Source organism: Opisthocomus hoazin, chromosome 24 (genome assembly GCF_030867145.1).
Source record: "Opisthocomus hoazin isolate bOpiHoa1 chromosome 24, bOpiHoa1.hap1, whole genome shotgun sequence".
Lineage (NCBI taxonomy): Eukaryota > Metazoa > Chordata > Aves > Opisthocomiformes > Opisthocomidae > Opisthocomus > Opisthocomus hoazin.
In genome coordinates this window covers 1,045,830-1,071,463 of record NC_134437.1, presented here as the reverse complement: position 1 = coordinate 1,071,463, position 25,634 = coordinate 1,045,830, and the positions used below count along the sequence as shown (strand labels likewise).

General features: G+C 58.0%; 2 protein-coding genes across 10 annotated transcripts in view; one reads left to right on the top strand and one right to left on the bottom strand.

Annotated features, from left to right (window-relative positions):
• The window catches only part of FXYD6 (FXYD domain containing ion transport regulator 6), a 157,601-nt gene extending 139,409 nt beyond the window's left edge, over nt 1-18,192 (top strand). Inside the window, exon 8 of the mRNA XM_075442380.1 lies at nt 18,182-18,192. The gene's annotated coding sequence lies outside the window, so the exon portion shown is untranslated. The remainder of the gene's footprint in view (nt 1-18,181) is intronic.
• Nucleotides 1-25,634, bottom strand: part of CEP164 (centrosomal protein 164) — a 41,971-nt gene that overhangs the window by 4,445 nt on the left and 11,892 nt on the right. For 3 of the 9 annotated variants that reach the window (XM_075442368.1, XM_075442376.1, XM_075442377.1), the window contains 24 exons: nt 25,054-25,164; nt 22,258-22,701; nt 20,745-20,795; nt 20,356-20,430; nt 19,373-19,456; nt 16,058-16,143; nt 14,331-14,462; nt 12,166-12,384; nt 10,848-10,979; nt 9,927-10,143; nt 9,262-9,339; nt 8,872-9,003; nt 8,464-8,586; nt 7,755-7,898; nt 7,456-7,539; nt 6,496-6,564; nt 5,989-6,167; nt 5,296-5,422; nt 4,804-4,871; nt 4,412-4,619; nt 3,840-3,947; nt 2,238-2,352; nt 614-961; nt 100-166 (listed from right to left, as the gene is read on the bottom strand). In XM_075442368.1, coding sequence (XP_075298483.1) covers nt 100-166; nt 614-961; nt 2,238-2,352; nt 3,840-3,947; nt 4,412-4,619; nt 4,804-4,871; nt 5,296-5,422; nt 5,989-6,167; nt 6,496-6,564; nt 7,456-7,539; nt 7,755-7,898; nt 8,464-8,586; nt 8,872-9,003; nt 9,262-9,339; nt 9,927-10,143; nt 10,848-10,979; nt 12,166-12,384; nt 14,331-14,462; nt 16,058-16,143; nt 19,373-19,456; nt 20,356-20,430; nt 20,745-20,795; nt 22,258-22,701; nt 25,054-25,164 — 3,401 coding nt within the window. The remainder of the gene's footprint in view (nt 1-99; nt 167-613; nt 962-2,237; nt 2,353-3,839; nt 3,948-4,411; nt 4,620-4,803; nt 4,872-5,295; nt 5,423-5,988; nt 6,168-6,495; nt 6,565-7,455; nt 7,540-7,754; nt 7,899-8,463; nt 8,587-8,871; nt 9,004-9,261; nt 9,340-9,926; nt 10,144-10,847; nt 10,980-12,165; nt 12,385-14,330; nt 14,463-16,057; nt 16,144-19,372; nt 19,457-20,355; nt 20,431-20,744; nt 20,796-22,257; nt 22,702-25,053; nt 25,165-25,634) is intronic. The other 6 variants (XM_075442373.1, XM_075442375.1, XM_075442369.1 and 3 more) reach the window with 5 other exon arrangements.

Here is a 25,634-nt window from a genome sequence, read left to right as displayed (position 1 = left end):
TTTGTTGTCCACCCATTCTGTGAAACGCGACCCATAAATCATCCCCGAGAAATACAAGCAGCACAATGAAACAACAAGAGAAGGAAAAAAGACCCTTACTCTGCAGGCACGTATCCCAGTTTGCTGTCCAGAGGCTTGGAACTCGCACTGAGCGACGGGAACCCACCTGGAAAACAGACACTAAATACATGCCCCCTCCAGATTCCATAGTCTTCCCATCTGGGTGCATCTGCTTTCTTGTACTACGGACGCTCTGTCCTTACAAGCTGAGCCACCGGCCGAGGCCGTGGTGGAGTCAGGGAAGCCAAGATGGCAAACCCTATCTGCGCTTCACAGCAGGCTTCTAGCACAGCAGGGCTGTCTCCTCTTTCGCTCCCGTCTCTAGCAACAGCTGCTTTCTCAGAGCATGTTAAAGGCTGAGCTGCTCCAGGCGCAGGATGACAAGATCAGCCACGCGCTGCGCCTCCTGGAAGGAGGTTCTCATTCCTTATCTCCTCAGCACCCTTCCTACCAGCAGCACCAGTGGATCCAGGGTGAGCCAGTTAGGCTCACAGCAGGGCTGTGACAGCAAAACTCGCAGGCAGCCAAGCAGATGGATTGATAGGAGACTTACCTGGGAAATACTTGTGCCATTTCTCTGCCAGGATGCTGTCCACCGACTGCCCAGCTGCGGCAGAGCGAGCGGAGCTCAGCCCAGTGCTCCAGGCCCGCTGGTCTACCAGAGACCCCCCGGCGGGGGGGACCAGGGAGCCGGCCGCCTGCAGCCCTGCCAAGGAGGCGTACGTAGAAAGAGGGACCCCGTGGCAGGGCGTCGAGGTGAAGAGTGGAGACTGGTGGTTGCTCAGAGAGCCCAGGACGCCGAGGACGCCGTTCAGTTCACCAGTGATACGCTGCAGAGAGTCCGTCAGGTACTGGATCTTGTCCAGGTGTGGGGCAGGCCGCAAATCGGTTCTCACATCCACTGGCAGGAGAGAGGGGGAAAAAAGAGATCACTGGGAAGGTGAGGGAGACCCTGCCTCCCTGGCAGGAGACCCGCGCTCCGCGGCGCTCCGAGCCGAGTCTGGTCAGTGTGTGCGGAGGGGGACAGAGAGGCAGACACCTGGCGTTGCAGCCAACGGAGGAGACACGGCCCGACAACGAGGACTTGTGCCTCGGGGGCTGCTTGGGCACAAAGCGGAGGAGAAGCAAGACAGCAAGGACAAGATGCTCCAACGGCCCAAGAACGGGGCCCGCCGGACCAGCCTGGGCGTGCATGAGTGCGTGTGTCTCAGCCCCCGGCTCCACCCCTCCGAGTGCCGCTGCACCCTGCGCCCTGCAGCCATCAGCGTAGCGGTGACCCCCTGCCAACAGCAAGCCCTTCCGAGAGCTGCCCCCCACGCTGAAACCCCCAGCCCCGCACCCCGCCTCGCCAGCCAGACCCCAGCGCAGGCAATCGCGCCGTACTGCAGCAGTCTCAGCGCACACAAGCTGAGCGCGAGGCGGAACGGATCGGTTGCGCTTCCCACGCTCGGAAGCAGCAAAGCTCTCTAGGCCACCAGCCAGGCTGGAGGGAGGACCAAGAGGACGGTGCTGACACGAGGGCTCTCGTCTTGCGGTGAGAGAAAGCCCTTCAGTTCCACGCGTGCCTGCAGATATTTCACCGATCGGGGTCAGAGAGACCAGCCCAGACTGGACAGATTGTCAGTCTGTCGCCACAGGGAAGCTTTCCAAATTTTCGACAAGCCTCAGCCTGGCCAGCCGTTCTGCGAGCACCACCACCCTCCTGCCTGCCCGGCTGCTCGCGAGGAGCCCTTCTTCCCACCTGCGCAACCCCGGCTACAGGAGGCAAACCAAAAAGCGCAAGCAGCAGACGGGGAAAGGCCGCAGCCCCTCCTGCCAGCGACGCGAGGAAGACGAAGCCCGACACCTGCAGAAAAGCAACACAGCTCTGCAACAGCAGAGGGAAGAGCTGCAGCCAGAGTTTATAATCCCCTCTGAAAACAAAGGCACAGACTTACAAGGCAAGCTCACGCACCGACTCCATCCCTCTCATCTGCCACTACAGGCAGGAAACAAGTTTTCCAAATAAACTGTTCTGCACAGAGCAGCCCCCGTCACGGCTAGCAGACCTGCCTTAGACACTAACGAGCACAAGTGAGAACAACAGAAGGTGCATCAGAGAGGCGAGAGGGAGAGCCAGAACCAGGCCTCAAGCATTTGACGTCGGGCACAGCATCTCGAGCCAGTCACGCGCTTACACTCAGGCTGCCGCAGATTTACACTGGACGTGCTGTTTGTGTCCTCAGAGTTGCTGAGATCAAAAGTCACCATCTTCCTGCACGCAGCACTCTTCAGCGTATCTTCATCTGAAAGCTGGTCAAAAGAAGGAAAACAAAGCCAATAATGCCTGCTGCTCTGTCCCTGAAACATAAAAGCCACGGGAATACTGCCTACAGCTCGTCTACGCAGGCTGGGCTGCACGGACAGGCACAGGCCAAGTGAAAGCAGACTCCTCTCCAGCTCCCGGCAGCAAAATCTGGAAGTCAGGAGGGTGCTCGGTCTCTGGAAGCAGCACGTGCGTGCACTAGAGGCCGAACCCAGCGGCCACGCGAATCGGCCCTTCTAGGCAGAAGTCACAGTGTTTTGTGACAACTCTCGCGTGGGCTGGGTTCTCTCTTCGCACCAAGGACACGCGCTTGACCACCAAAGGCCTCGTGCTCTTGCATCTGCTGCCGCCCTGCCTAAGGCCACGTGGTGCCAGGCAGAGCCGAGCAGATCGTGAGGCTTGCCTGGGTCAGGAAGGCAGGCTCCAGCCCAGCTCACACGAGCTGACCTGCCCTTGTTTTCTCTAGGCTCAGAGCAGGAGGCTTTTCCAGGCTGCTTTCGGCAGCCGCACACTTAGAGCGAGTCTGGATGTCGGAACCGGAGGGAAGGCTCAGTATCTGCCATACATACCACGATACAGGCAGTTACCAAGACATCTAACCCTTCTGATGAGGGGTTTAGTTTAGGTCGTAGGATTCGCTTCCGACCTGACAAACCAGCTTCTCACAAACCATTGCACCCGGCAGGTTCTGTGCACCCAAGTCCAGCCCTGCTGCCAGCAGCCCTGCCTGGCAAGCTGCCACCGTGGAAGAAAGTCTCTCTCGACCATCTTTGTGCTCGTGTGGCCTGGGACAGAGTTAATTTTCTTCCAAGTAGCTACTCTGGGGCTGTGTTTTGGACTTGTGCTGGAAACAGTGCTGATAACACGGGGATGTTTTCGTTACCGCTGAGCAGTGCTTACACGGCACCACAGCCTTTTCTGCCTCTCAGCCCACCCCGCCAGCGAGCAGGGGGCCCGGAGCGTGGAGCGCTGCTGCTTGTCTCCTCCAGTCACCACTGCGCACGACGGAGCCCCGCTTTCCCTGCCTGCGACGGGAGGCGGCGAATGAATCCCTGGTTTTGCTGTGCTTGCGTGCGCAGCTTTCGCTTTGCCTACTAAACTCTCTGTATCTCGACCCAGGAGTTTTCTCACCTTTTACTCTTTGGATTCTCCCCCCACCCCAGCCGGGGAATGCGCGAGCAGCTGCGCGGCGCTCAGTTAAACCCCGACGCTCCTGCTGGCTGCAGACCCAGTGAATCACGGGCAGCGCAGTCCAACGCCTGTCGTCCTCTCCAACTCTACGACTTCTCTCCCACTGCGCTCAGGCAGACAGACCGACCGTTCTGCTCTCAGGGAATGTGTTTCTGAAACCCAGCTCTGCTGGCAAATGCCAGCCTTTGGCCTCCCGGGCACCACAAGCCCTGCAGAGACTCCAGCCGAGGGGAGGAGGCGCAGGGCTCTGGGCAGGCCCAACAACAGCGACGCCAGCGCTCACCTCCTCCAGCAGCGAGCACTCCAGCTGGCTTAGCTTCTCTTCTTTCTTCTTCAGCAGCACCTGTCCTTTCCGCATAGCCGACTTCATCTTGTCCAACTGCTTTGCTTCCTGCGGTGGATCGACAGCCAAGCCGAGGAGGAAAGTTAAACACGAATGACAGGAAATAATCCACGTTACTGGTTAGGGTGGCTTTCATTAGCTCACTTCTACTCAGCACGGGAAACCATGCTGCTGGAGTACAATTGCTTCCAGGTTCTCATTAAGCCTGTTCCTGGGACACTGCCTTTGCACCACATTCCCAACCAGCTGCCCTGGCCTTCCTGAAGCTGTCTGCAGCCAGCCTGAGGGCGGGAGGACTCCGACCCTTGCATCACGGTGAGGAAGACACAAGCAGGGACAAACATTGCCTATCTATCATCCAAGGCATGCAAGATCTGCTTTCCAGCAGGACCGAACGCCCACAGCTGCCTGTCACTGCAGCAGCGGAGCCAGGAATCAACCCCACGGCTGGGGGTTCATTCGCGCAGCCACGGTGCCCGACATCTGACCACAGGCAGCGCCCAGGGGCTCACCTCTTCCAGGTTCCTGCGCATGCCCTCCAGGAGCTGGGAGCTGTCGGGATCCCGCACCACCTCCTGCGCTTTCTGCATATCCTGGCGCCACTGCTGCTTTGCAGCTTTCAGCGCCGAGTGCCTCTTCCTCATGGAGCGAGCCTGGCGCACCAGGAACTCCTTGGTGTTCCTGATGGAGATCCCTTCCGTGGAGATGTAGCTCCTGACACTACACGGAACACACAGGCATGCGCTCGGCTTTCTGCTCTGACCGCGCCACCCTGCAAGCCTCATGCTGCACGCTCAGCAGAAGCGGACTGAGGGCGCAACGCGGATGGACCCAGGCAGAACCGTGGGCTCGGAAAACCGAAGCACTGCCATGCCCCAGAAGCAGCCGGCACAGAGATACTCACTGATCAAACTGGAACTCTCTGTCCTCGTGGCTTTGAGAGGGTGGGGAAGCAGGTTCTCTGGGCGAGTGCTGAGGAGTGGAAACATTTCAAAAACTAAGGAATACGCATGGGAAAAAGAAGCCCGGGACCCCCTAAGAATCCAATTAGGAGGCAAAATGCGGAATGCCATCACCGTGGTACTGCCTAGATGCAAAACCAGTGCCAGGGATGTTCTTTGTGTGACTTCTCAGAAGTAGCAAAGGCATTTCTATCCCTGACTCAAGCCTTGCTTTCGACTCCAGGGGCACGCAAGTATCCCACACTCCTTTCCCCCCAGTAATAATAGACAGAAATCAACAAATGCTACTGAACGTATTGATGTCTCCTGGCAAAGAAAAATGCATCACTGCATCTCAAATGAGTTCACACAGAAGGAACAAAAGCTGGGATTTTCTAGGGAGTTACCGCCTCAGATCTCACAAGGCAAAAACCTCTACAGTCTGCTTTACTCACAGCTTGAATAGTTTCTCTCAGGTCTTCAACTTGGAGCTCAGCTTTCCTTCTTGGAGATTCAACGCTTTCTTGTGCCTCCAGTTCTTTCAAAGTCTCCTGTTTGCTCCTGGCAGCTGCCTCCAGCTCACTGCCACAAGAAAAGGCAAGACAAGAGCAAGTGGCAGCACTTGATTAGACTGCAGGTCCACTTAGCCCAGCAATCAGTCTGCAACGGTGTCCACAGTGACCTCCGGTTTCCGGGAGGGAAAGGGCCCCAGATGTGCAAGACAACAGCAGCACGGGGTCTGCGGTGCGGTGTCAGACATGGCCCCTGGCTGGGCAGGGAGACACCGCTCCACAGCCTTACCCAGAAGCTCGGCTACCTTAGGAACATCCTTCCTTTGCATTTCAGTGCCCCTCTCGAAGCATCTCATTAACCACGCGAGACAGACGCGGAGAAGACGAACAAACGAACCCAACGAGCAAAGGTGAAGGGACAAATTCACACAGCAAGCTGTTAATACATCTGGAAACAGAGCCCAGGACCTCCATGCCCTCGACATGCGGTAAAACCACCTTTAGGATTCGGAAGGAACACGGCCCAGCGTACAAGACGCTCAGAGGTAAGGGAGAGCTCCATGTTACGTTAGAGAGGTTTCTGTTAGGGGCATAGGGTAGATTTTTTGTATTAGAGGAAATTTCTCATACACACACCTGATGCGTTTCTGCAGCCTCTGGCTTCGGGTCTGCAACAAGTCCACCTGGGCCTCCAGCTCAGCTTTCTGGTCCTGGAGCTCTTCAAGAGACCGACGTAGCTGCCGGATGGACTCCAGGAGGCTGGCATGCTCCTTCCTATTCTCCTCTAGGCAAAGCTGAGAAGCTAGAGCAGCTTCCTAGAGGAAAACCAAAAAAAATCCCTCGCAGTAATTTCCCCAACATGAAGACAAAAGGCACACAACACGCAAGAGCTCGCTACCTGCACTGTTCACAGGAGGCCCCAGAGCTACCAATGCACACACTACACGCCAACCCTGGAAGAACAGGACCGTCTCTTCTTTTTGGGAAGCAGCTCACAGCTAATCAACCTCCCAGCAGGATGGCACTCCAGACTCACAATTTAGAAGCTACAGTTTGTCGTTTTAAAGCCATAGTTCCAGCGTGCTGCCCTCACCCCCAAAAGAAACGCAGCACAGCACCTCCCTAGAGCCAAGGCATACATACATCTCTTTCCAGCTCAGTCTGTCTGTCTTCATCCAGCAGCTGCTGCCTTTTCTTTCTCAGAGACTCCTCCTACACACGGACAAGAAAGCAGGCGAGTGTCAGAGCGAGGATGCTGCTGATGCTGGGCATCACCCGAACTACAGAGGCCAAGCCTAAGTCTCAGGACCATTTTAAAATAACTGAGGATTGTTGTCAGCCTTGCTTTATTTCCCCCGCACACACACACTCAGGTTCCCCTCCCTTCACTTGACTTCAGGTGAGAAGCTGGGAATATTTGCACTCCTGTGGGAAGGACAGCCCTTCCCACTCAGCTGCAGGAGTGTCCAAGGCACATAGCCATTTCTGCAGGATCTTGCTTTTGTGAAGCCCCTGGTTGCCTCCAGCATTTCTCCGCCTTTTTACTTCCTCACTCCAGTGCTGCCTGGAAAGGAACGGCTGACAGAAGCAAGGTTGTCTATGGCCCTTGGCAGAGGCCAGGGCTTGAGAGGTCTGGCAGGCAAGAGCATCAGCCAGTGATTTTTGTCAGCTCCACGGGAGCATCTGGAGTGCTTTTCTCTCCCGCTCTGCTGCCCAAGATCCAGAAACACTCATTCCTGTTTCACAGCAGCAGGGAGAAGAGGAGGTAAATCAGGAGGGGACTGACTACAATCCAAAGTGATGCTGAGCATGGCAAGCCACCTTCAAAGGCTTTTCTGCTCCCTGTGTCACTCTTACAGCGACTGACTGTCTCCCGCAGCGCTGAGCAAACCCAGAGCACTGGCTTTCGCTGCAAACACCAGCCGCCCGGCCGTACCACTAGGAACGCTCAGCCCTGCTCTGACCTGTGACGAAAGTTTTACCTGGAACTTGCATGGCAGCAAAAGCCCTGGCTGAGCGCTTCTGAAAAGCCCCGCACGAGGAAGCAGCCAGAGGAGCAACTCAGGCTCTGAAACCTCCGCGAGCCCAACAGGGTTGACTCACCTGGCTAAGGAGCTGCACCGATCTGGCTTTGACGTTCTTCGTGCGCGTTTCAAGCTCGTTTTCCTGTTCCTGGAGTTCTCTTTCCTGCACAGAGATGCTGAGTTAAAGACAGAATAGCACAAGTTCCCCACTCGCCAGGCAGAGCTCTGCCACTGGCAGAGACACAAAGCCTGGAAAGCGCGGCACTGGGAAAGCGTGCCCGCCACCGGCGTCACCCGGCTGCAGAGGCTGTCACAGCACCCGGGCCACCCCCGAGCAGCCAAGCCACGACCAGCTGCTAGGCAAAGCGGCCTCCTCACCTTCTCCCGGTGCCTGTGCTGCAACGCAGCGAGCCGCTCATCCAGCTCTGCCTGCAGAGCTCTCCCCTCTGCTTCGTGAAGCTGCCGGAGGCGCACCGTCTGGCTGCGCAGGCCTTCAAGCAGCTCTGCTCTTTGCTTTCTCTCCTGTTTGTCGCAAAGCACAAATGAGAACAGCGCCCGAGCGAGGCACAGGGTTTTCCAGCAAGCCAACACGAACACACAGGACACACGCTCTGGAAAGCCAGCCCATCACTCAGCAGCCCCTGAGCAAACATCAAGCTCAGCAGATTAAAACCTCTGGCTTAGAGGGAGAGCGCTGTTAAGGGAATGGCTCATGACAGAAGAAACAAGCCACGAAACTACGGTTTTGTCACACACTGCTGACTGTGTAGCCAAAAATGGGAGGCAGAAGGCTTTCCAGAGGGCACCTGCAAAAATTTGAACAATCTACTCTCATACAGAAGTCCACAAACTCATGTGGAAGTTGCCGGCACAGAGATGTTTCGACAGCTTATCCTTATAACCCCAGTCTAAATTCACTTTTCACCATGGCAACAACGCCCAGTTCTCCTAGGAGAAAGGAGATGCCCAGTTCTAGGAGTGGCTGAGACGGGCAGGGCTGGCAAGCAGCGGTGCCAGCCGCGGTACAGCCCAGCGCAGCGAGCCGTGGGAGTCCCCTCCCCAACCCACCGCTCTCCCGCAGCAGTACCTCCTCCTCGTACTGATCCCGAAGCCGTGCTAAGGCTTCCTGGTGCTCCTCTTTCATCCGCTCCATTTTCCTCTCGTGGTCCTTTTGCACTTCCTGGCGTTTCTCTCTCATAAGCTCGCTGAGCTGCAGGGATGACACGGCAGGACGTTCCTCTGAACCCCAGCACTGTGCTGCAGCGGCCCCCCCGAGAGCAACCTCGCACACGAGCCACAGGCACCTTGCAAGGGGGCTCAGGCTGTGGCCTGGGTAGCACAAGGCAGGCACCCCAGCAAAGTGAGATGCCGCAGGGGTGTCCTTTCCCCTAAGGCACCCCTGTCGCCCCTGGGCAGGGCACGTGGCCTCTCACACCTCGCCACACACATCCAAGGAGAGGTGAAGAACCTTCAGGAACCCAAGATGAATACTTGCCTCGCGTTCGTACTCTGTTAATTGATAGGCTTTTTGCTGCACTTTCTGCTCCGCTCTCTGCAAGTCTTCACGCAGCTGAGCCTCCTCGCTCCTCTGTGCCTCTGCTGCCCGGGTCTGCAGGCTGGAAATGACCTGCCACGAAAGCCACCCACAGAGCCTTGTCACCCTTCTGACAAGATCCATTTAGTGCCCTCCTCCAGAGAGCAAGCAGCGTGGAAAAGACCAGGGTGTGCAGTCTCACCACCCCCTACTTGGAGCACGTCCAAATGCTGAGCCAGACCAGAACCACGTTTAGGAAGTGGAAAAAAAAATTAATGCCTCCCTCCCGGGCCACCTTTTGTGACAGTGTGGGAAAGACGCAATTTACGCTCTAAGGATGCCATCTTTTACCTTATGATGCTTCTCTTCGGCTGCAGATGTCAGCTGCTGGAGTTCAGTTGCAAACTGTTTCTCCAGCTCTTCTAGTGCCTACAGGAAGGAACACAAGCGGGAAAACCTCTATGTGTGAGGACATGCTGTACGAGATGCATTTGCAATTAGCGTCTCTCCATAAGCGTCACAAAAGGGCAATGGTAAACCCCTTCCACACCGGACTACGTGCAAGGTGCCTTCGCTCTCTGTACGCTTTCCCTCCCAGGAGATCACAACGGGTCTCAGTCGTGCTGTGCTGGAAGGACTACGAACCGCCTCCGTTCGAGAACTCCCCAGGCTCTCTGGAGCAGCACAGCAGCAGCCACAGCAGGGGTCGGATCTGACGAACTGCCTGGGCTTAGCCCGGCCGAGACACGCAGCGATCCTTCCCTTTCCTTCAGATGCAATGTGGCCATTTAAATAACTGTCATTTAACCACCACTGCAATACAAAACGGGGGAGTACTCCTCCCTGCCTCAGTCCTGCTTCTAACAGCATGCCCAGCACCTTTCCTTTATGTTTTAGGCGAGTCACTACTCGAGCACGCGCAGGCGTTATTTGATCTTAACACTTCAGCGTTGCAGCGCAAGCCAGGTCAGCATGAGCTGCACGGGTCTGACCCTAGCTGGCAAAAAAGATCTCACCTTCTTCTTCTCCCTGTCTAATCTCTCCTTGAGCTCGCTCAGGAATTGTTCCTTCTCTTGTTCCAGCTCAGTCGTCGCTTTCTGCTGAGCCTCCTCCATTTCCAGCCTCATCTTCTCCAAAACAAGCTGCTGCTTCCTCTCCAGGCTCTCCTTCTCCATCACCTGCCGGCATTCCCACTCTTCTCTGAGTTTCTGCAGCGTGACCTCTTGCTCTGCCCTGGTAGGTTTGCAACGAGAACACGGATAGAAGCAAGTCAGAATTCGGCACTTCACCGCTGGACTCCGTTTAGGAACCAGAGCCGAGAGAGGACACTGCTATGGGATGCGACACGCAAGCCAGAAGAAACGGAGAACCACAGCACACGGATTCACAAGTGTGTCGTCTCAGGCTTGGAAACAAACAGCAAAGCAGTCAGGTGCAGCCCTGTCTGTCAACTAAGGAAAAAAGAAATAATAAAATAGACTTTTTCCAGTCTCTGCCTCCCCCAGTCTTTTTCGCAGGCCTTAAAAGCTGCTAGACAGAGATGTCCGGCCAAACCAAGCTACGCTGCCGAGTGCAACGACCCTTGCAGATGCCGTTTCCTTCGTTTACATGTCCCAGTGCCTGCTCCAACACGCCAGCAACACCTCTCTTCAGGACACTTACGTGCTCTGTGTCTACTTAGCAAAACCTGATCGGCTCCCAGGCAGCGGAGCTGGCAGCGTCACGGCCCGGCAGTTCTGCCGTCTACCAACACGCAGCCGCCCCGCACGCAGCGGGTTACAGTTAGGGCCTCGCGCTTCTCCCAGGCCAGGGTGCGCGCTCTGGGAGGCTCAGGAGGGCTGGTGCCTCCTCTTGGGGTGGCTGCTGCCGGCATGCAAGGGGCTTCCCTCCCAGACCAGCAAAGCTACGCTCCCAGAGATGGCAGCGAAACTTCTCACCTTATCTTCTGCTCCTCTGCCTCGGTCTCTGAGGCGATTTTGGCTCGCAGCTTTGAGAGTCTCTCAGCTTCTTCCTTTCTGATACACAACTCTTCCTCCTCGGAAACCTTTGCCGAATCTTCTTCCGGAGACCTGAGAGATGAGCATCCAGGCAAAAACGAAAAAAAGTTCAGTACGCTTTCATATCCTCAGATCTCCTCCCCGAGGCTGCAGATCAGCTGTCGCTGCCACGAGCGGGGCCTGCCCGAGCGAAGCACGCTCAGGGCTCCGGACCATTAATTCTCCTGCACCCCTCAGAGCCTGGCTGCTGGCATGGGAGATGCAGCAGTCCCCGAGCACCAAACTCTGCGGCGCATTTTCACAATGCTCTATGTCATCACGGGTGGCACCTGGGGTGGTTTTTTTCCAGGCAATGAAATCAACTCCTATTAACTGAAAGCAGGCTCCCAGCCAAGGTAGCTGGATGCATTAATACCTCTGTAAGCTTTGTATTTTCATATGACACCCTTTTTACTACCGCTCTATTACTGCATAAGACAGCATTGCCACGACATTTCCTGCCAAAATACTGTTTCTGGCTGGCTTGGTGTGTTAAGAACATAAGTATCAAGGCCACCCGAAATGAAACACAAGCCTGGAGAGCAAAGCTCCCCCCAGGAGAGGACACAGCTCCCAGCATTGCTCCGCTCCCTGAACTGCTGTTAGATCCCCATGCACCGGCTGGGTTTCCCACCGGCATCCATGCCCTAGCCCTGAAAGCCTTGTCTGGAAGTCCGTCTGCAAACCACACAGTACCAGCGCTCCAGAGAGTTCCTCTGGGGTAACCTCACCTCCTCTAACGCTCCCATTTCCAGTCCTGTTACTGCCATTCAGCCCAGGATCCGAGCGCCTGCCAGGCAGTAAAGCTCCGAGCACTGAACTGGCAACTCTTCCCAGGTCAACCATAAGAGGCCAGGTCGGAGCAGTGAAAGCTGCGTGCGTAGGGCACGAGGGCTCACCCCGCGGGAGATGGGGAGCTGCTCTCCCGGCTGGCTCGGGGACTGCCTTCCCCTGGCAGACTGCGCTCCGCGCACCGCACTGACAGCGGACTGCTACTCATCTCACGATGGGCAGCTCCTCGCGCACGGCACTGCCTGTGCCAGGCCGAGTCCCGCACTCCTCCTCCCCAAAAGCCTGGTTCTTGCCTCGTTCACCCACGGCTCTGCAAAGCAGCGGTGGCCCCGCAACTGCACCGGCCTGTGCCCAGCGGCAATGAGACTGCAGCTGGGGAAGGCTCGGAGGAGAAACAGGCGGGCGATGGAGTAAAAAAGGAAAGTACCTGAGGGATTTTTCTTTTTGCTCATCAAGCTTCTCAGCTTCCTCCTCCTCCTGGAGCCTCATCTCCTCCTGGAATTGCTGAATTTTCTCCTTCTTTGCGTGCAATAAATGCATTTTCCCTCGCTCGAGCCCTGTCTCCAGCTCCTCAGCTGCTCCCTCAAGGGATTCTTCACTAGGCTGGTCCAAGGACTTCTCGTGTTTGACTTCCTTCTCAGGTTGCCTACCAAAAAGAGAAAGCTCCTTTGGCAAAAAGGTGACAGAAAACTGAGCAACACGAAAGGAACAGCAACATGCCCCCAGACAGTATCAACCCCAAACCAAAAATCTCAGAGCCGCCTACTCGAGAAGCTTCACCACCGACAAAGGGAGAGGACACGCAGACCCCCCCGGCTGCTGTGGAGCCCCTGCCGCTCGGCTCACGGGAGGCGAGGAACGGCAGCGCCGGCGGCTGGAGGGCACGGAGGCAGAAGACGAGCTTCCCACCGAGGAGCACGCTTCACAAGGCCGCTGGGGAGGACGCCGCGCGCGCTCCAGGCTTTGAGCAGCCCGTCAGCTCGGTCACAGCTCGGGGATGCCCCCCGCACCGCTGGCGGGCCCTCTCGCTGACTCCCAGAGAAACTCTGACCGAGGAATTACTGAACCCAGCCCTGGCAGCACCTGGGTCCTGAACAACTCGGATTTTGGCCCACCAGGGCTCACCTTGCGAGGGCGACGGGGTCCCACTTCGTGAAGGCTCCCATGGCTACGAAGCCCCGGCTGGGGCTGCCAGGCACAGAGGCAGACGCAGTCAGTACCTGTGTTCAGCCCGGGGACTGGCAACGCGCTTCCGACGGACCAGGTATTTTTCTGCAATTGCAATCTAAAGTGTGCTGGGAGTGTGCCAGCTCTAGGCAACAGAAAGCCTTAAGCGCTCCAAAAATTCAAAACCAATCTGTTCCCATTTAAGGTTTTTCAGACAGAGAGCAGCCAAATTGTAAGGTCTGAGAGAGGCTGAAGGGGAAGGAGGGGAAAATGAAGCCTCGTCTAGGAAAAAAATTTTACTCTTTGCTAGCGAAAGCTGGAGCAGCAAGGTCTCATCGTGCTCCAAGACTGCCAGCGAAAGGCAGAGGGACTTCTGTTTTGCCAGGAATCCGGGCAATAACAGTCCCAGTAATCTAGCCTTGAGTGAAGAGAGAAAAGGTCACTTACGCAGCTGTTAGCAAAAAAGAACAAGACAGAGGGAAGAGCAGTCGGGTTCTGGAAAACTCCGGCTTCACTAGCGCTCCTCCACAGTGCTACACGCTCTGGGCCAGCTGCAGAGATGCCTGCAGAAGATGCTGTTTATCAGGCCGCTCTGCAACGCAATTCAGCCGCTTCCACCTTTTTATCACGTTCTTCCTTTTGCCCCAGGTCTTGCTCAAAAAGAGATCCAGCCAACACACGCACGTTTACACCACTCGTCACACTTCCCGACAGAGAAAGGGAGATGCTGTGCTGGTCTCCACAGCAGATTGCTTCTCCACCACCTTGTCCCGAGAGACGCACTGCCTATTTTCCCGTCGCATCTGCTCATCTGTCACGTGACATGGAAAGCAAACGCAGCACAATCACTTCTGCCGAGACCTTCTGGGGCAGTGGAACCGCGGGTACGTATCCGCGAGGCCCATCGACGCAGCACAGCAACGGAGCCCCGGCGTGCGCGGGGAACCCGCGCCCCACCACCCTGCGCTCTGCCCTTACTATCTCACAGCAACCAGCGTTCCCAGTGGCTCTAAGAGTGGGGTCATTTGCTGGGGTTTTTGTTGCTGTCGTCCCCCCCCCACTCAGCAAGCGACCTCGGGAGTCAGAAAGCATTTCTCAAAGGAGGGCGCACGCATACAGCCTCGTCAGCGACACGGGCAAGGAGGAGGCTTTTCCAGGCACAAAGCACACAGCTCCTTCTCCAGCCTGCAGAGTCCTGTGCCACAGACCCCCGGGCTGAGCTGCCGTGCCCCCCACCCCAGTACAGACCGTCCACGTGGCTCTCGCCAGCGAAACAGCTGCCTGGGTCTGTGTACGGCGACGCTCGAGCTCTGCCGTGCCCACCGAGCCGCAGCTCCCTGCGCGCTCGCTTCAGACGCCACACAGGGGGACGGAAGGACAAACGCCGTTATGCTGACGATCCCCAGACCGAAACGAAGCCCTTACTCTTTCTGCGGGGCAGCAAGCTCCTCCAGCGACCCCTCCTCCAGCTCCTGCGCCACAGCCTCCTCCGGCCTGGGAGCTTCTAAAGCAACACACTTCTCTTCTGGTGCTTCACAAGCGCTTTGATCCCTCTCACTTTGCAGCACAAAAGAGGCAACAGAAGACCGGATTAGCACAGACCAGAGCGAGCGGCTGCTGCAGGTAGACCAGACGGGGGGAAGACGGGCACCAAGCCATGCCTGCCAACGGGACCCGTCAGTCCGACCGGGGCTGCCGAAGGCACGGCAAAGCTCCCAACCATTCCCACCCCCTTGAGCCCTTCCAGACTCACAGGCAGCTCGGGATTTAGTGGGCGTCAGTCTCCAAACACTGAATCCCTTCCCTGGATTATCTCTGTCCAGGCCCTTAGAGAATTTCCCCACGATACGTCAGCCCCATGAGCAGCACTCAGGCTGTTGGCCAGATTACGGATGGAGGTATTGGCAGGCACGTTTACATCTACAACCCTGCTTCGTCTTGGAAGTACAGAGCAGAGAGACAAGGCAAGCACGAGCTAGCTTTCCAGGCAGAGAGCAAGAGAGGATGCACAGCAGCAGGTACCAAGCGAGAAGGAGACAATTCCTGCAGGCAGAACGCGTTTTTGGGGACCTTCACACGAACAGCTCCTCTAAGAACCAGGCTGCAAATCCCAAGTGCGCCCAGCCAGTCATGAAGACGGACTGCAGCTTCTTCTGTTCACAGGTTTTCCTGGCACGGGCAACAGCTTCTCGGTTCCCAGTGCCCCAGATTTTATGGCACTCTGTGCGGAGGCTAACAGTCTCGACACGATTCCTCTATCAATGCCACAGGCTGCGGCTCTCCAAGGGGGAGAGGAGGGGCTCCAGAGAGCACGGAGCTCACCGCTCAGCACAGTATTTCAACTGTTTAAAACAAGTCACCACACACAGGCTGAAAACAGCTCCCCTGGACAGCCTAGTCCTTGCGGAGCCAGCATTGCTCTGGGGGTAACAGCTGGCGCACCTGAGAGCGAGCTGTCCACGTGCCAGGCTGTCACCGAGCTGCAGGCTTACACCTGCTCCGCCAGCGACTTGCTCTGGGCCACCTCTACGGGAGGCAGCGGCAGAGCAGCGTTCGCTCTGTGGCTGGACTCTCCTGCCGCTCGTGACAGGCGCCAGGCTGGCCCTGGGAGCCTGCAGCGACGGGCTCTGCCCAGCGGAGAGCTGGCAGCCCAGCAGGACCAGTGCCGACCGCGACTGGGGGCTGCCTCGGAGCCAGAACGGCTTGTCAGCGGGCAATGGCCAGCGGCTCAGTCCTCCGTGGTTAAACGCCACAGGGCACAGCACGCAATGTTACCAGGTTTGGACCGTCTTGGCAAGAGCATGACCTTCGCAGCCTTAGAGAAAAGTCAGATAGCTGCAAGGGAAACAGCAGGCAGCTCCACATCTGGGGCCGTCACAGGGAAACGAAAGACAGGCGGTTTTCCTGCCTACCCATCCAGAAGCTGAAACAAAGCTGAAATCTGCTGAGACAGTACTAAGGAGGCGGCAGGAGAAGCGAGAAGCTTAGTGGGAAAGACCCTGCGAGGAGCTGCAGCATCTCGGGGCGTTCCGCTGGGGACACCTGCACGGGTCACAGTGACCGGAGCAGAGCAGGGATGGACGAGGCAGGACAGCCATCTGGAGCCAGAGCTGCCCACGCCTCCTTAGCTGCTCTGACCGTTTGTACCATACCTCTCAGCAGCTTCTGTTCTTTTGCTTTGCTCTTCCTCTACACTGGCTTTGCTTTGGTCTCTCTCCTCTTCTCCCAGCTCCTGGGCCTGCAGGTAAAAGCAAACAGCGTGGAGTTTGCTGGCTCCTTCACCAGCAAAGCCTCCCAGGACCTTACCGTGGTTCTGCTGCAGGGCAGCACCGCTCCGGTCCAGCGCCTCAGCACTGAGCCCAGGGACCAGAGAGCACCCACAGCCTGCTCCACAACAGCCAGCTGCACGCGCCGGCCGCCTCCCCTGCAGCCGACCGAGGGTCTCGAAACACCCATCCCGGGACGCCTCGTGGGAACGGTGCCTCCAGCACAGCCGAGAGGCCCGGGCGCTCAGCTCCCCAGGCGGTGCTGGGTTACGGTCTGGGCGCTGCTTTTTCAGCACGGCAGACGAACTCCCTGCCAGCCCTAAGCACTCTGGGCACAGGTTTGGTTTTTTGCTGAAGGGCATCTTACCTATCCACATAGCACTAAACTCCCTGAACAGAGCAGGACAAAATTCTCCTAGAAGAGGAACGTCACAAACACAAGATCATGTCCCGTGGCCACAAAGAAGCCGATCTATTGGCCGTGACCAAAGCCACAGCAGGACCCAGCCCTGCCTCGCACCCCGGCTCTCAGGCAGCCTGTGACGGGCAGTACACCCACAGTCTCACCCACCCAGGCAGTTCTGACTACTCGCTCCCCAGTGCATCAGCTTGGGTGCCGCTAAGGAAGCCAGCCCCCTCGGTAACGCACCCTGAGCAACCGCAGTTGGCTTCTTCACGACCTAGTAAATATTCAAAATATGAAGAGCCGACCTTTGCATATGCAACAGCCAGCTGCTCCCACTCCCACCTGCCAGCTACCAGGCACTGTGTCCCCGCAGCAGCACACGCAACCACCACGGCGCAGCTCACCCAGGGAGGGGAAGAACTTCCAGTTGCCCCCCACACGGAAAGCAGTGAGGGCTCATGCTCCCTGCTGAGGTTGCTGGTCCCCAGAAGAGTCGCCCATTCACAGCTTCTCGGGGGCCGCAGAAACGGCGGGCGAGCTCAGCCCCTGCCACGCGGGAGCGTACGGTGGAGCAGGGCCAAAACAACACAGAATTAAAACAGCAGTAATTTATGCAAATGTTCAGCAGAGCAAACAGCAGAAGGATTCCCTGCAAGTGCTGTCACCTTCCATCACATCAGCCTGGCCAGAGCTCTCCCAGGCAGCTCCCCCTCCCAGCCTCCCTCCTGCCCCGGTGTAAATAATGACTTCAATTCCCGAGAACCGAGGAGCTCAGCAAATGTTTCCTGGCTCAAAATGGGCTCTGTCACTGCTGCCTGTGAAAGGAAAGAAGCCAGACAAATGGAGAATGAGCTCTTCCTGAGAACAGGGATAGCCAGTCACTGGGTAACGCTGCCGAGCCCACGCACGGGGCCACGGCTGCCCCCCGCCCAACACGGCTGCCCACGGTCCCTGCCCAGCACCGGAGCCTCTGGAGGCATCTGAGAGGGTGAGGACAGCGCCTGCCTGCAGGCAACAAGGGCTGGTGTTAAGCCTTGTCCGTGACACCACCGGAGCGCCCTGCCCCTCCTGTTGCCTCAGGGTCCCCAGCAGTCCCAGCCCTGCCAGCAGCTTAGCTTTCTGCCCTGCCGGCTGCATCCCGCAGAGGACACGTCCCACGCCCGCGATACAACGCCAGTCTCGCGGGCACGGGAAAGCGGAAGGACAGATTACGGGCTGCCTCCTCGCTCGGCACAGCGCGGTTCCCGAGGGACCTCAGCAGGAGGATCTCTGCGGCTCCAGCACACAGCTTAGATCGCGTGCCGGCTTCCAGCCCCCCAGCACCGTCACCCCGCGTGCCGCAGCAGGGCCAGCGAAGCAGGATGCCAGCCCTCGCAACGCCTGCGAAGCGCAGGGCGAAAGGAGCAGCCTCCCCACGGCCAGCAGAGAAGCCAGGTCTAGCAGGCAGCAGCCCACACGGCCTCTGCAAGCCACCACAGCTCCTGCCAAAACACGCTAACCAGAAGCCTCCGGTACTGTGCTCCTGTAGCTGACAGAGGCGGCCTTCTTTTACAACAGAATATTTTGCCCATGCATACTGAAAGCCAGGCAAGCTCCTTCTTACAACCCAGAGCCATTTCAGACTCGCCTCTGTCTACAGACACCAGAGAGCAGCTGCGGTTCTGCAGGGAGCACCATTTCAAATCCACCTCTCTGCCCAAGGCAGGGCTGTACCGCGCTCCAAACGTGGCTGCTCCACCAAGGCATCTGCATGCACGGTGACGGCGCCGCAGCACGCATACGTTTTGCTTTCCCTTCACATCTGATTACGCTCATTACTAGGCACCAGAGGGCAGGTGTACTTCCAGGCACCACCTTACAACCTGGACAGCTCCTCTCTGCTGGCCAGGTGGGGAATTTGCCGCCCAGGGTCTCCCCCAGTGCCGCCGATCGACTCGCTGGCAATCAGAGCAAGGCTGAGTAAGCCCCAGCTGGAGCCCGACCCTGCGCCGCGCTGTGCAGCACGCCCTTCCAGCCGACACGCTGACGAGCCGAGATGCTGCCAGAGAGGGGGAGCTGAGCGGGCTCCACAGGAACGTGGGGCTCAGAGAGCCAGCTCAGCAACACGCTGAGAAGCCAAGGACACAGCCTCCAGAGGCACTGCGATCTTCCTCAGTCAGAACTGCCCGACCGCAGCCACATGCTGGGCTAACGCGAGACAGGCAGCGCGGACCTGCGCACGCAGACCTGCACTCCCTTGCACGCCAGACTCTCCGACAGGAGCCTAGGTTTCCCCCTCCATGAAAGCAGGCAAGACAACCAAATGCTTACAAATCAGCTTCCCTACACCAAAATCTGTCGGAGGGAGTTAACCTCCCTTTCATTCCCAGTTATGCTATCGTGTTCAGTTACACAACTCCTTTCCATCTGCTTAAAAGAAAGCAAAGGACAAATACAGTCACAAAAGGGAAAAAGTAAAATAGGCTCTGCTTCCCGCCATTCCCCGGGAAAGCCGTTTGTCTGCACTTGTACCGGGGCAGGGAAAGTACACGCGTGAGCTTGCACGCACGCACCCCTCACAAGCCACCCCTACTCAAAGCTTACATTCTTTGTGTAGCTACCCGCACCTCGCCTCTGCAGAAAAAACAAGGCACTAGTGACGCTGCTCTACGCCCTGGCACTTAACACATCGCTTCTGCTCGCCTCTGCCAAGCCGTTACGCCGACAGCATCACCCCGCGACGAGCGCACCACGGCACAGCGTTTGGCCCTGCCTGCTCACAGGTTGGTCCCTGCTCACACACACGTCGCACTTACCTGGCACACGGGGCTGTCCGAAGCAGGAGACAGGACCCCCACGTCCAGTACCCGCTCAGAAAGCTGCCTCTGGAAACCCAAGTCCTACAGAAGAAAGCAGAGAAGGGTCAGTGCCCCACGGGCACGCGCAGGTTTCCCAGAGATCCGGAGCGACTGGACCAAACCCCTAGCACAGCTGGAATCCGCGCCCACCCACCCACTGACCGCACGTCTCTTGCAGCACTGGGTATCTGAACAACCTCAAAGGTTTACAGGCCTCTGCCGCTCTCGTTTCTGGCACTGCTGCAGGCTTCCTGAGACTCTTCCTAAAAGTCAGCTTGTGCGAGTTGCCCACGAGCTATTCACTCCCCGAGATCATTCTCCACCCTGGCAGAGTCCCGGGGGTCCCTGCACTCAGCTGCGCGCAGGGAGCGCGTGCCTGCGCACACGTGCCCACAAGCGAGTGCCACAGAGGGTACCGTTCGCGGCAGCGGCCCCTCGCCAGCACGCAGGCTTGCGCTAACACCGATAAATAATGATATTCGCAGCCATTTGCTGGCCCTGCCGCCCCGGCTCCCACTGGCAGATGGCAACGGCAGCTTCCTGTGGGGATGAGGAGATGCTGACGGGCATCTCCCCCCATCCCGGGTCTCCCCTCCCGCGTGCTCTCGCTCCTCTTCAGGAGCCAGGTCTCCCGCCCATACAGACTCCCCTAGCAAAAGCTGCCGAGTCCCTTCAAGCATAATTTTTACACTGCTCATTATTTTCCTTTTTGCAATGATCTGAGCACGGTCCCAGCTCCACGTGACCTACTTTTGCAGGGCTGTCACTTCACCCACCGACAGAGCCTGCTACGTGCCGGACGGGGCTGCTGGCCTGTGCCAGGCCGTAAGGTCGTCGCGCAGCAGCGCAGGGCTCGGCAGGCGGAGTGCGAGAGGCGGGCACAGCATGGACTGGGAATGCGCAGCCCACACCCACGGGACAAGGAGCTTTTCGGGACTCACCACGGGCAGGATCAGCTCATCGTCCGAGCGGCTGGAGACTCGCAAGTCCTCCCCACAGTCGCTGGTCTCGGAGGCCTTGGAAAGCCGAGAGAAGACATGCATCACAGCCCGTACGTATCTCAGGCCTGCAGCCTCACCCACCTCGGCATTTCCCACAAGGTGACAAACGATACTGGGAAGACAAATCTGGCCTCTCACTAAGGCAGGGAAGAAGGGGCGACTGAAAATCAGAGGAAAGACGCTAAGGGTGTGACCCCCGAGACAAGCACAAAAGACAGACCACTTCACAGAGACAAAGCACTGGGGAGGGAGGGCAGGGGTACCAAACGGGACTGGGGAGGGCAGGGAAGTGCTCTTCAAACAGCCCTCATAAAAAAGCACTTGCTTACTGTCCTCTGCTCCTTCTGCCAGGATCTCTGCAGCTCTGAGAACTCCCCAGCCTGCCACGCAAATGGGTAAAGCCACAGAGAACAGTATCACGATCTTAAAAGGACCTCAAAAGCACACCCTGCCATGCCCACCTCATTGCAGCGGGGACTCCTGCGCTCCCAGCCATCGCGACATCACGAAACAGTACGCAGCCGGACAGGGTGAGCACCCGTGTAGCCCTGGGACTTCGGCAGAGCTACCCAGACACACAGAGCAAGCACGCAGGGAAGCGTCAGTCAGAGCAAAGCTTTCAGCTTCACGCTCTTCAGGACAGAGCGCGCTTCCCAGGCTCGCTTTTGCAGCTTATCACTTCTTAAAACATTACATGCGAATGGAACGGGAAAAATCATCAAAATCAGCAGGAAGGAAGCTAGACTGGAAAGAGACAGTTTTTCAGACCTCACATTCTAACATTTCTGGAAGACGCTGAACAGGAGTGGGTGGCGTGAGCCCGTCTGGCACCCCAGCCGCAGGGGCCAGGCCACGAACCCGTCTGCACCTCGTGACCCTTCACGGCTCCGCTCCTGCCAGAGACCGCGGGGCCACACACGCGCGGGCAGCCGCCTGCGGGCAGCCGCCTGCCAGCTCTCCCCGCAGCGCGCCGCAGAAGCAGCGGGCAGGCTGCAAGCTGCCGTGCCCGGCGGACTCGAGCTCCAGCTCCGCAGCCAGCCCCGGGTACCGTCCTTCCTGGCGCGGCCTCGGCAGAGCCGCCAATCTCTCAGCTGGCAGCTCGCTTCACGCTTTTGCCCCGGCTCTGCATAAGCTGAGAGAAACAACAGAAGGAGCGAAACAAAGCGGCGCGGACAGCTGGGCTTGGTGTGAACTTCATTACAAAACCTGCGTGCCTCGTACAGATGGCAGCACGGAAAGCTGAGACTTCCTTCTCCTCCCAGACTCGAAACACGCGTCGCCGTTCGGGGTTTTTGCCTGTCAGTTGCTTTGGACCGCATTTTGTGTGCACGTACAGGAACCACTTCCCAGCTCCATACCACGGACCCCGAGGGGGGAATCCGGACGGCTCGTGGCCCCCCAGGAACACCCTGCTGATTAGGAAAGCTGCACTGGGTTTGTGTGGCCAGGTTTGGGGGCGGGGGGGGCACGACTACTGGGGTGGCTTCTGTGAGAAGCTGCCAGAGCTTTCCCCGTGTCCAACAGAGCCAAGGGTCCAAGACGGACCCGCCGCTGGCCAGGGCCGAGCCCACCAGCAACAGCGGTAGCACCTCTGGGATAACACTGTTAAGCAGGGGAAAAAAATCACTGTGTAACAGCAATTGCAGCAGGAGAGAGGAGTGAGAATACGTGAGAGAAACAACTCTGCAGACACCAAGGTCAGTGCAGCAGGAGCACTTACACTGACTGACAGAAGACGAGTAACTGCTCCAAGAGCTTTCCTGAATCAGGGCCCTACGAACCAACAGGAACAGCCACAGCCGCTGCCACGCCAAACCCAAGCCACGCAGGCAGGTCTCTTACTTTGCCAGCATCCAGCCTGCTGTCTGTTTTCAGCTCAGCTGCTGCTCCTTCCCTCATTTCCTCCGCTATCTCTCCACCAACAGACACGGTGTCGATGGTGGCAGTCGGGCTTGCCAGCCGGTCCGCCTCGGCAGCCGCAGCAGCTGGAGATGCAGCTCTGGGTTGCCCAGGACCACCGGGCACATCTGTCCCCGCTGCGCTGCCTTCCCCCAGAGCCTGCGGCAGCTCCTCAGCTGCAGAGACGTCACCTTCCCCCTCAGCAGCCGCCGTGCCCCGCAGCTCGCTCCCGGCGAGCTTCCCGTCGGACTCCTCCTTGCTCTGGCCAGACAGGCTGCTGTCCGCATCTCCAGGGAGGACTCGGACTGGAGACGGAGGGCACGCCGCTTCAGAACCCAGCGAAGACTCTTGCTCTTCTTCAGCGTGTCCTGATTCTAAAGACTCCTTCTAGGCAGCAAGTCAAACACAATTATAGCTACAACATTCTTTACCCCCTCTCTGGGAGGATGCAAGGGTCAGAAAAAGCACAGATTCTCCTACAGCCAGCTGCAAAATCGCAACGCTTTGGGTGACTTCGAGACCAGTTTAATTCCTTTTCATACAGTCCCTTTCAAAGACAAGGAACTTCATTCAGATAAACACGCTCACTTCTTGGGCTCAGACTGTTTTTCCCATCTGCTGCTTTTCGATTCACAGGGTCTCAGTGGACAGGAGTCAGCAGCGGGTGCCGCGGGGCCCATCGGCCCCTGGGAGCACCCCGCGTGCTCTGCAGGAGACCCGTTTATGCTTCCACATTGCATCTGTTCGGATGGAGATGGGCGTTTGCCAGAGACTATCACTGGGCATTGAACCACAAGCAGAGAAGAGCAGGCAGGATGCTATCGTCCCACCTTCCAGCGGGCCAAACTGGAGGGCAGGCACCGATTTACGCCACCGCTCCGAGCTCAGAACCAGCCTGTGACTAGCTAGGACACTAGGCTGAGAACTGGCAGCACCCCCTGGCCTTGGGAAAAGCCACTCCCGAATTCAGGCTTCGGCACCCAAAGGTTGGACCGCCTCTCCCAGCAGCGGGGAGGCCAACACAACTGACAACAAAGCGTGCGAGAGCCAGGAGCAAGCAGGAAAAGGTTCCCTCATCAGTATGCAAACAAAGCTGCTAGCACGTCCTACTTTCTCGCTGTTTTATTAATGCTGTGGTGTCTTGTCAAACATTAGCTGCATCCTGTGTACAGCGTGTACCGTACACAGACCGCATATTTTAACGATGTATTTTTATCAAAGTGCAACTGGAACGCTGGCAGCTTTAAACCCGGAGCGGCAGCAAACCGGGAGCACGTCTCCTCGCACACTGTTTGTCTGAGAGACCTTCTCAGGGCCGAGCACGCCATCCATCAAACCAGAGCGGAGGACAGAGCAAGCAGATCGCTGGGTGCTTCCCAAAAACCTGCAGTTCGGAGCCTCGCCTGCAGTCCACCCAGAAGCAAATGGCAGCTTGTGGCCCCGTCGCGGCTCAGGGCCGGGTGAGCGGAGGCTCACCAGCACACCCCGGGATCACTACCCAGCACGCCAGGCCCTCGGTAACGTCTTTACCCCAGCACCCAGGAAGAGGAGGCGTTTCTTTAGCGTCGCTCCAGCGGCGGAGCCCGCGCCGTGCTTCCCTGCACCCAGTGATCGGGGCGTCCGGGAAGCTGCGCTCCCTTTGGGACCGGCTCGGTTCAGAGCCTCCCTGAGGACCTCTCTCCGGGACATCCACCGGTGCTCAGGAAGAGATCTGCCGAGCCAGACCGGTCAGGATTCGTACGCTGCGAAGCAGTACCCGGCTATTCACCTTGGAGGAGCACAGCTGGCCACAACAGAACGCAGCGATGGATCCAGTGTGCACACAGGAAGATTCCTCTCCAGGCGAGTTTACCTCGGGTACTAGAATATCCCAGAATAGTTTCTGTAGCTGGTAGAATCCTCTTTTAAGGACAGATACTGACAAAACTTTTGCTCCCGTTACACCTTCATGACCCCAAATGCAGCCCTCGGGAAGGGGGAACTATGCCAGTCAGAGGCAGCGGCGGAGGGGGAGGCAGGGAGGCTCTCCTCCTGCAAACACAGACTGAGGACTTCCTATGGATCTCAGCGCCAGGACGAGCCGGCCGGGTTATAACTGGCTTCAGCCGATCTTTTCGCGAGCTGTGGCACAGCTCACCTGCAGCCGAGTGGCACTAACCGGTGACAAATTCCTGCCTACCAAATCGTTAGTTCCAGCGATCAGCACGAGTCTGGAGAAAGCACACGGATACCAACGGGCCCAGGCTTTGGAAAGGCACCTGGTCCAGAGACGAGCAGGCCGTCTGAACAGCAGCCACCAAAACCGGGTGCTGCTCCTCCCAGCCAACAGCGTGGCCGGGCCGCTTCTCTGGGCTTCAACAGGCTGAACGTGAGACATTACAATAGGAAGTTTCACAACCTTTCTACCTTTAAAACGAAAAAAAACAAGAGAAAAAATCTCACCCTGCCTACAGAACGCCTTGGAAAGCTGACGTGCTCGCCCCTTGCTCCCTGATTTCCGGCTGTTCTCGGTCACTGAAGTACAGAGGGGTTAGGTCTGCCAGACCCCATCTGTGGGTAGCATCTGCCCTCGGTTTTCAAGTTCACACCTCTCTCCTCGCATGCAATACTTTAACCAGGGAAACAAAGCAAGCAAGCCACTATCAGATCCACACCACAATGCCAGAAGCTGCCTACTGCGTGCACAGCGTCAGCGACGTCACGCAAGCGGGACCGGGACGTCAGAGAGCCGCTCATCACCTCTCCCGGGCTGGCAGCCTCCGCTGCGGGCCTCCTCCGGCGCCGGGGATCAGCTTCAGCCACGTCAGCTAGCCGGCTGCCACCGCGTTCCTCCTCTGCTTTGCTGTGCTCCTGGCAGGGGGGGCAACACGGCCGCTCGCAGAAACCCCCACGGCACCCTCCCGAGCCAGGCGGGCCACCTCCCTGCGACAGGTCACTGCCCTGCGCGTCGCCCACCGCACGCAGCCGGAGCAGCCAGCTCTCCAGCCGCGCCGCTCTCCAGCCTCTGCTCCGGACCTCACAGGCCCGGCTTCCCAAACGCCGAACGTTTCTGCTCTGCGTCCTTCCCTGCCGCTGCCTTTGCTGCTGCCCAGCTCGGCGACCTCGCGGCTCTACCCAGTTCCTCGAGCTCAGGGCTCCACATCAGCTGTGGCCCGCTACAGCGGCTCGCAGCCACGCTGCCCCAGCACGGGAGAGAGCAGGGCTGTGAACACCGCGGCCACTGCCGCCCCTCCACCAGTCACCCCTGCGCCCGCGTGTCCTGGGAGCCCGCCGCACCGCTTCCCACCCATCCCTGCAGGACCGCTCGAGCTGTACTGCGC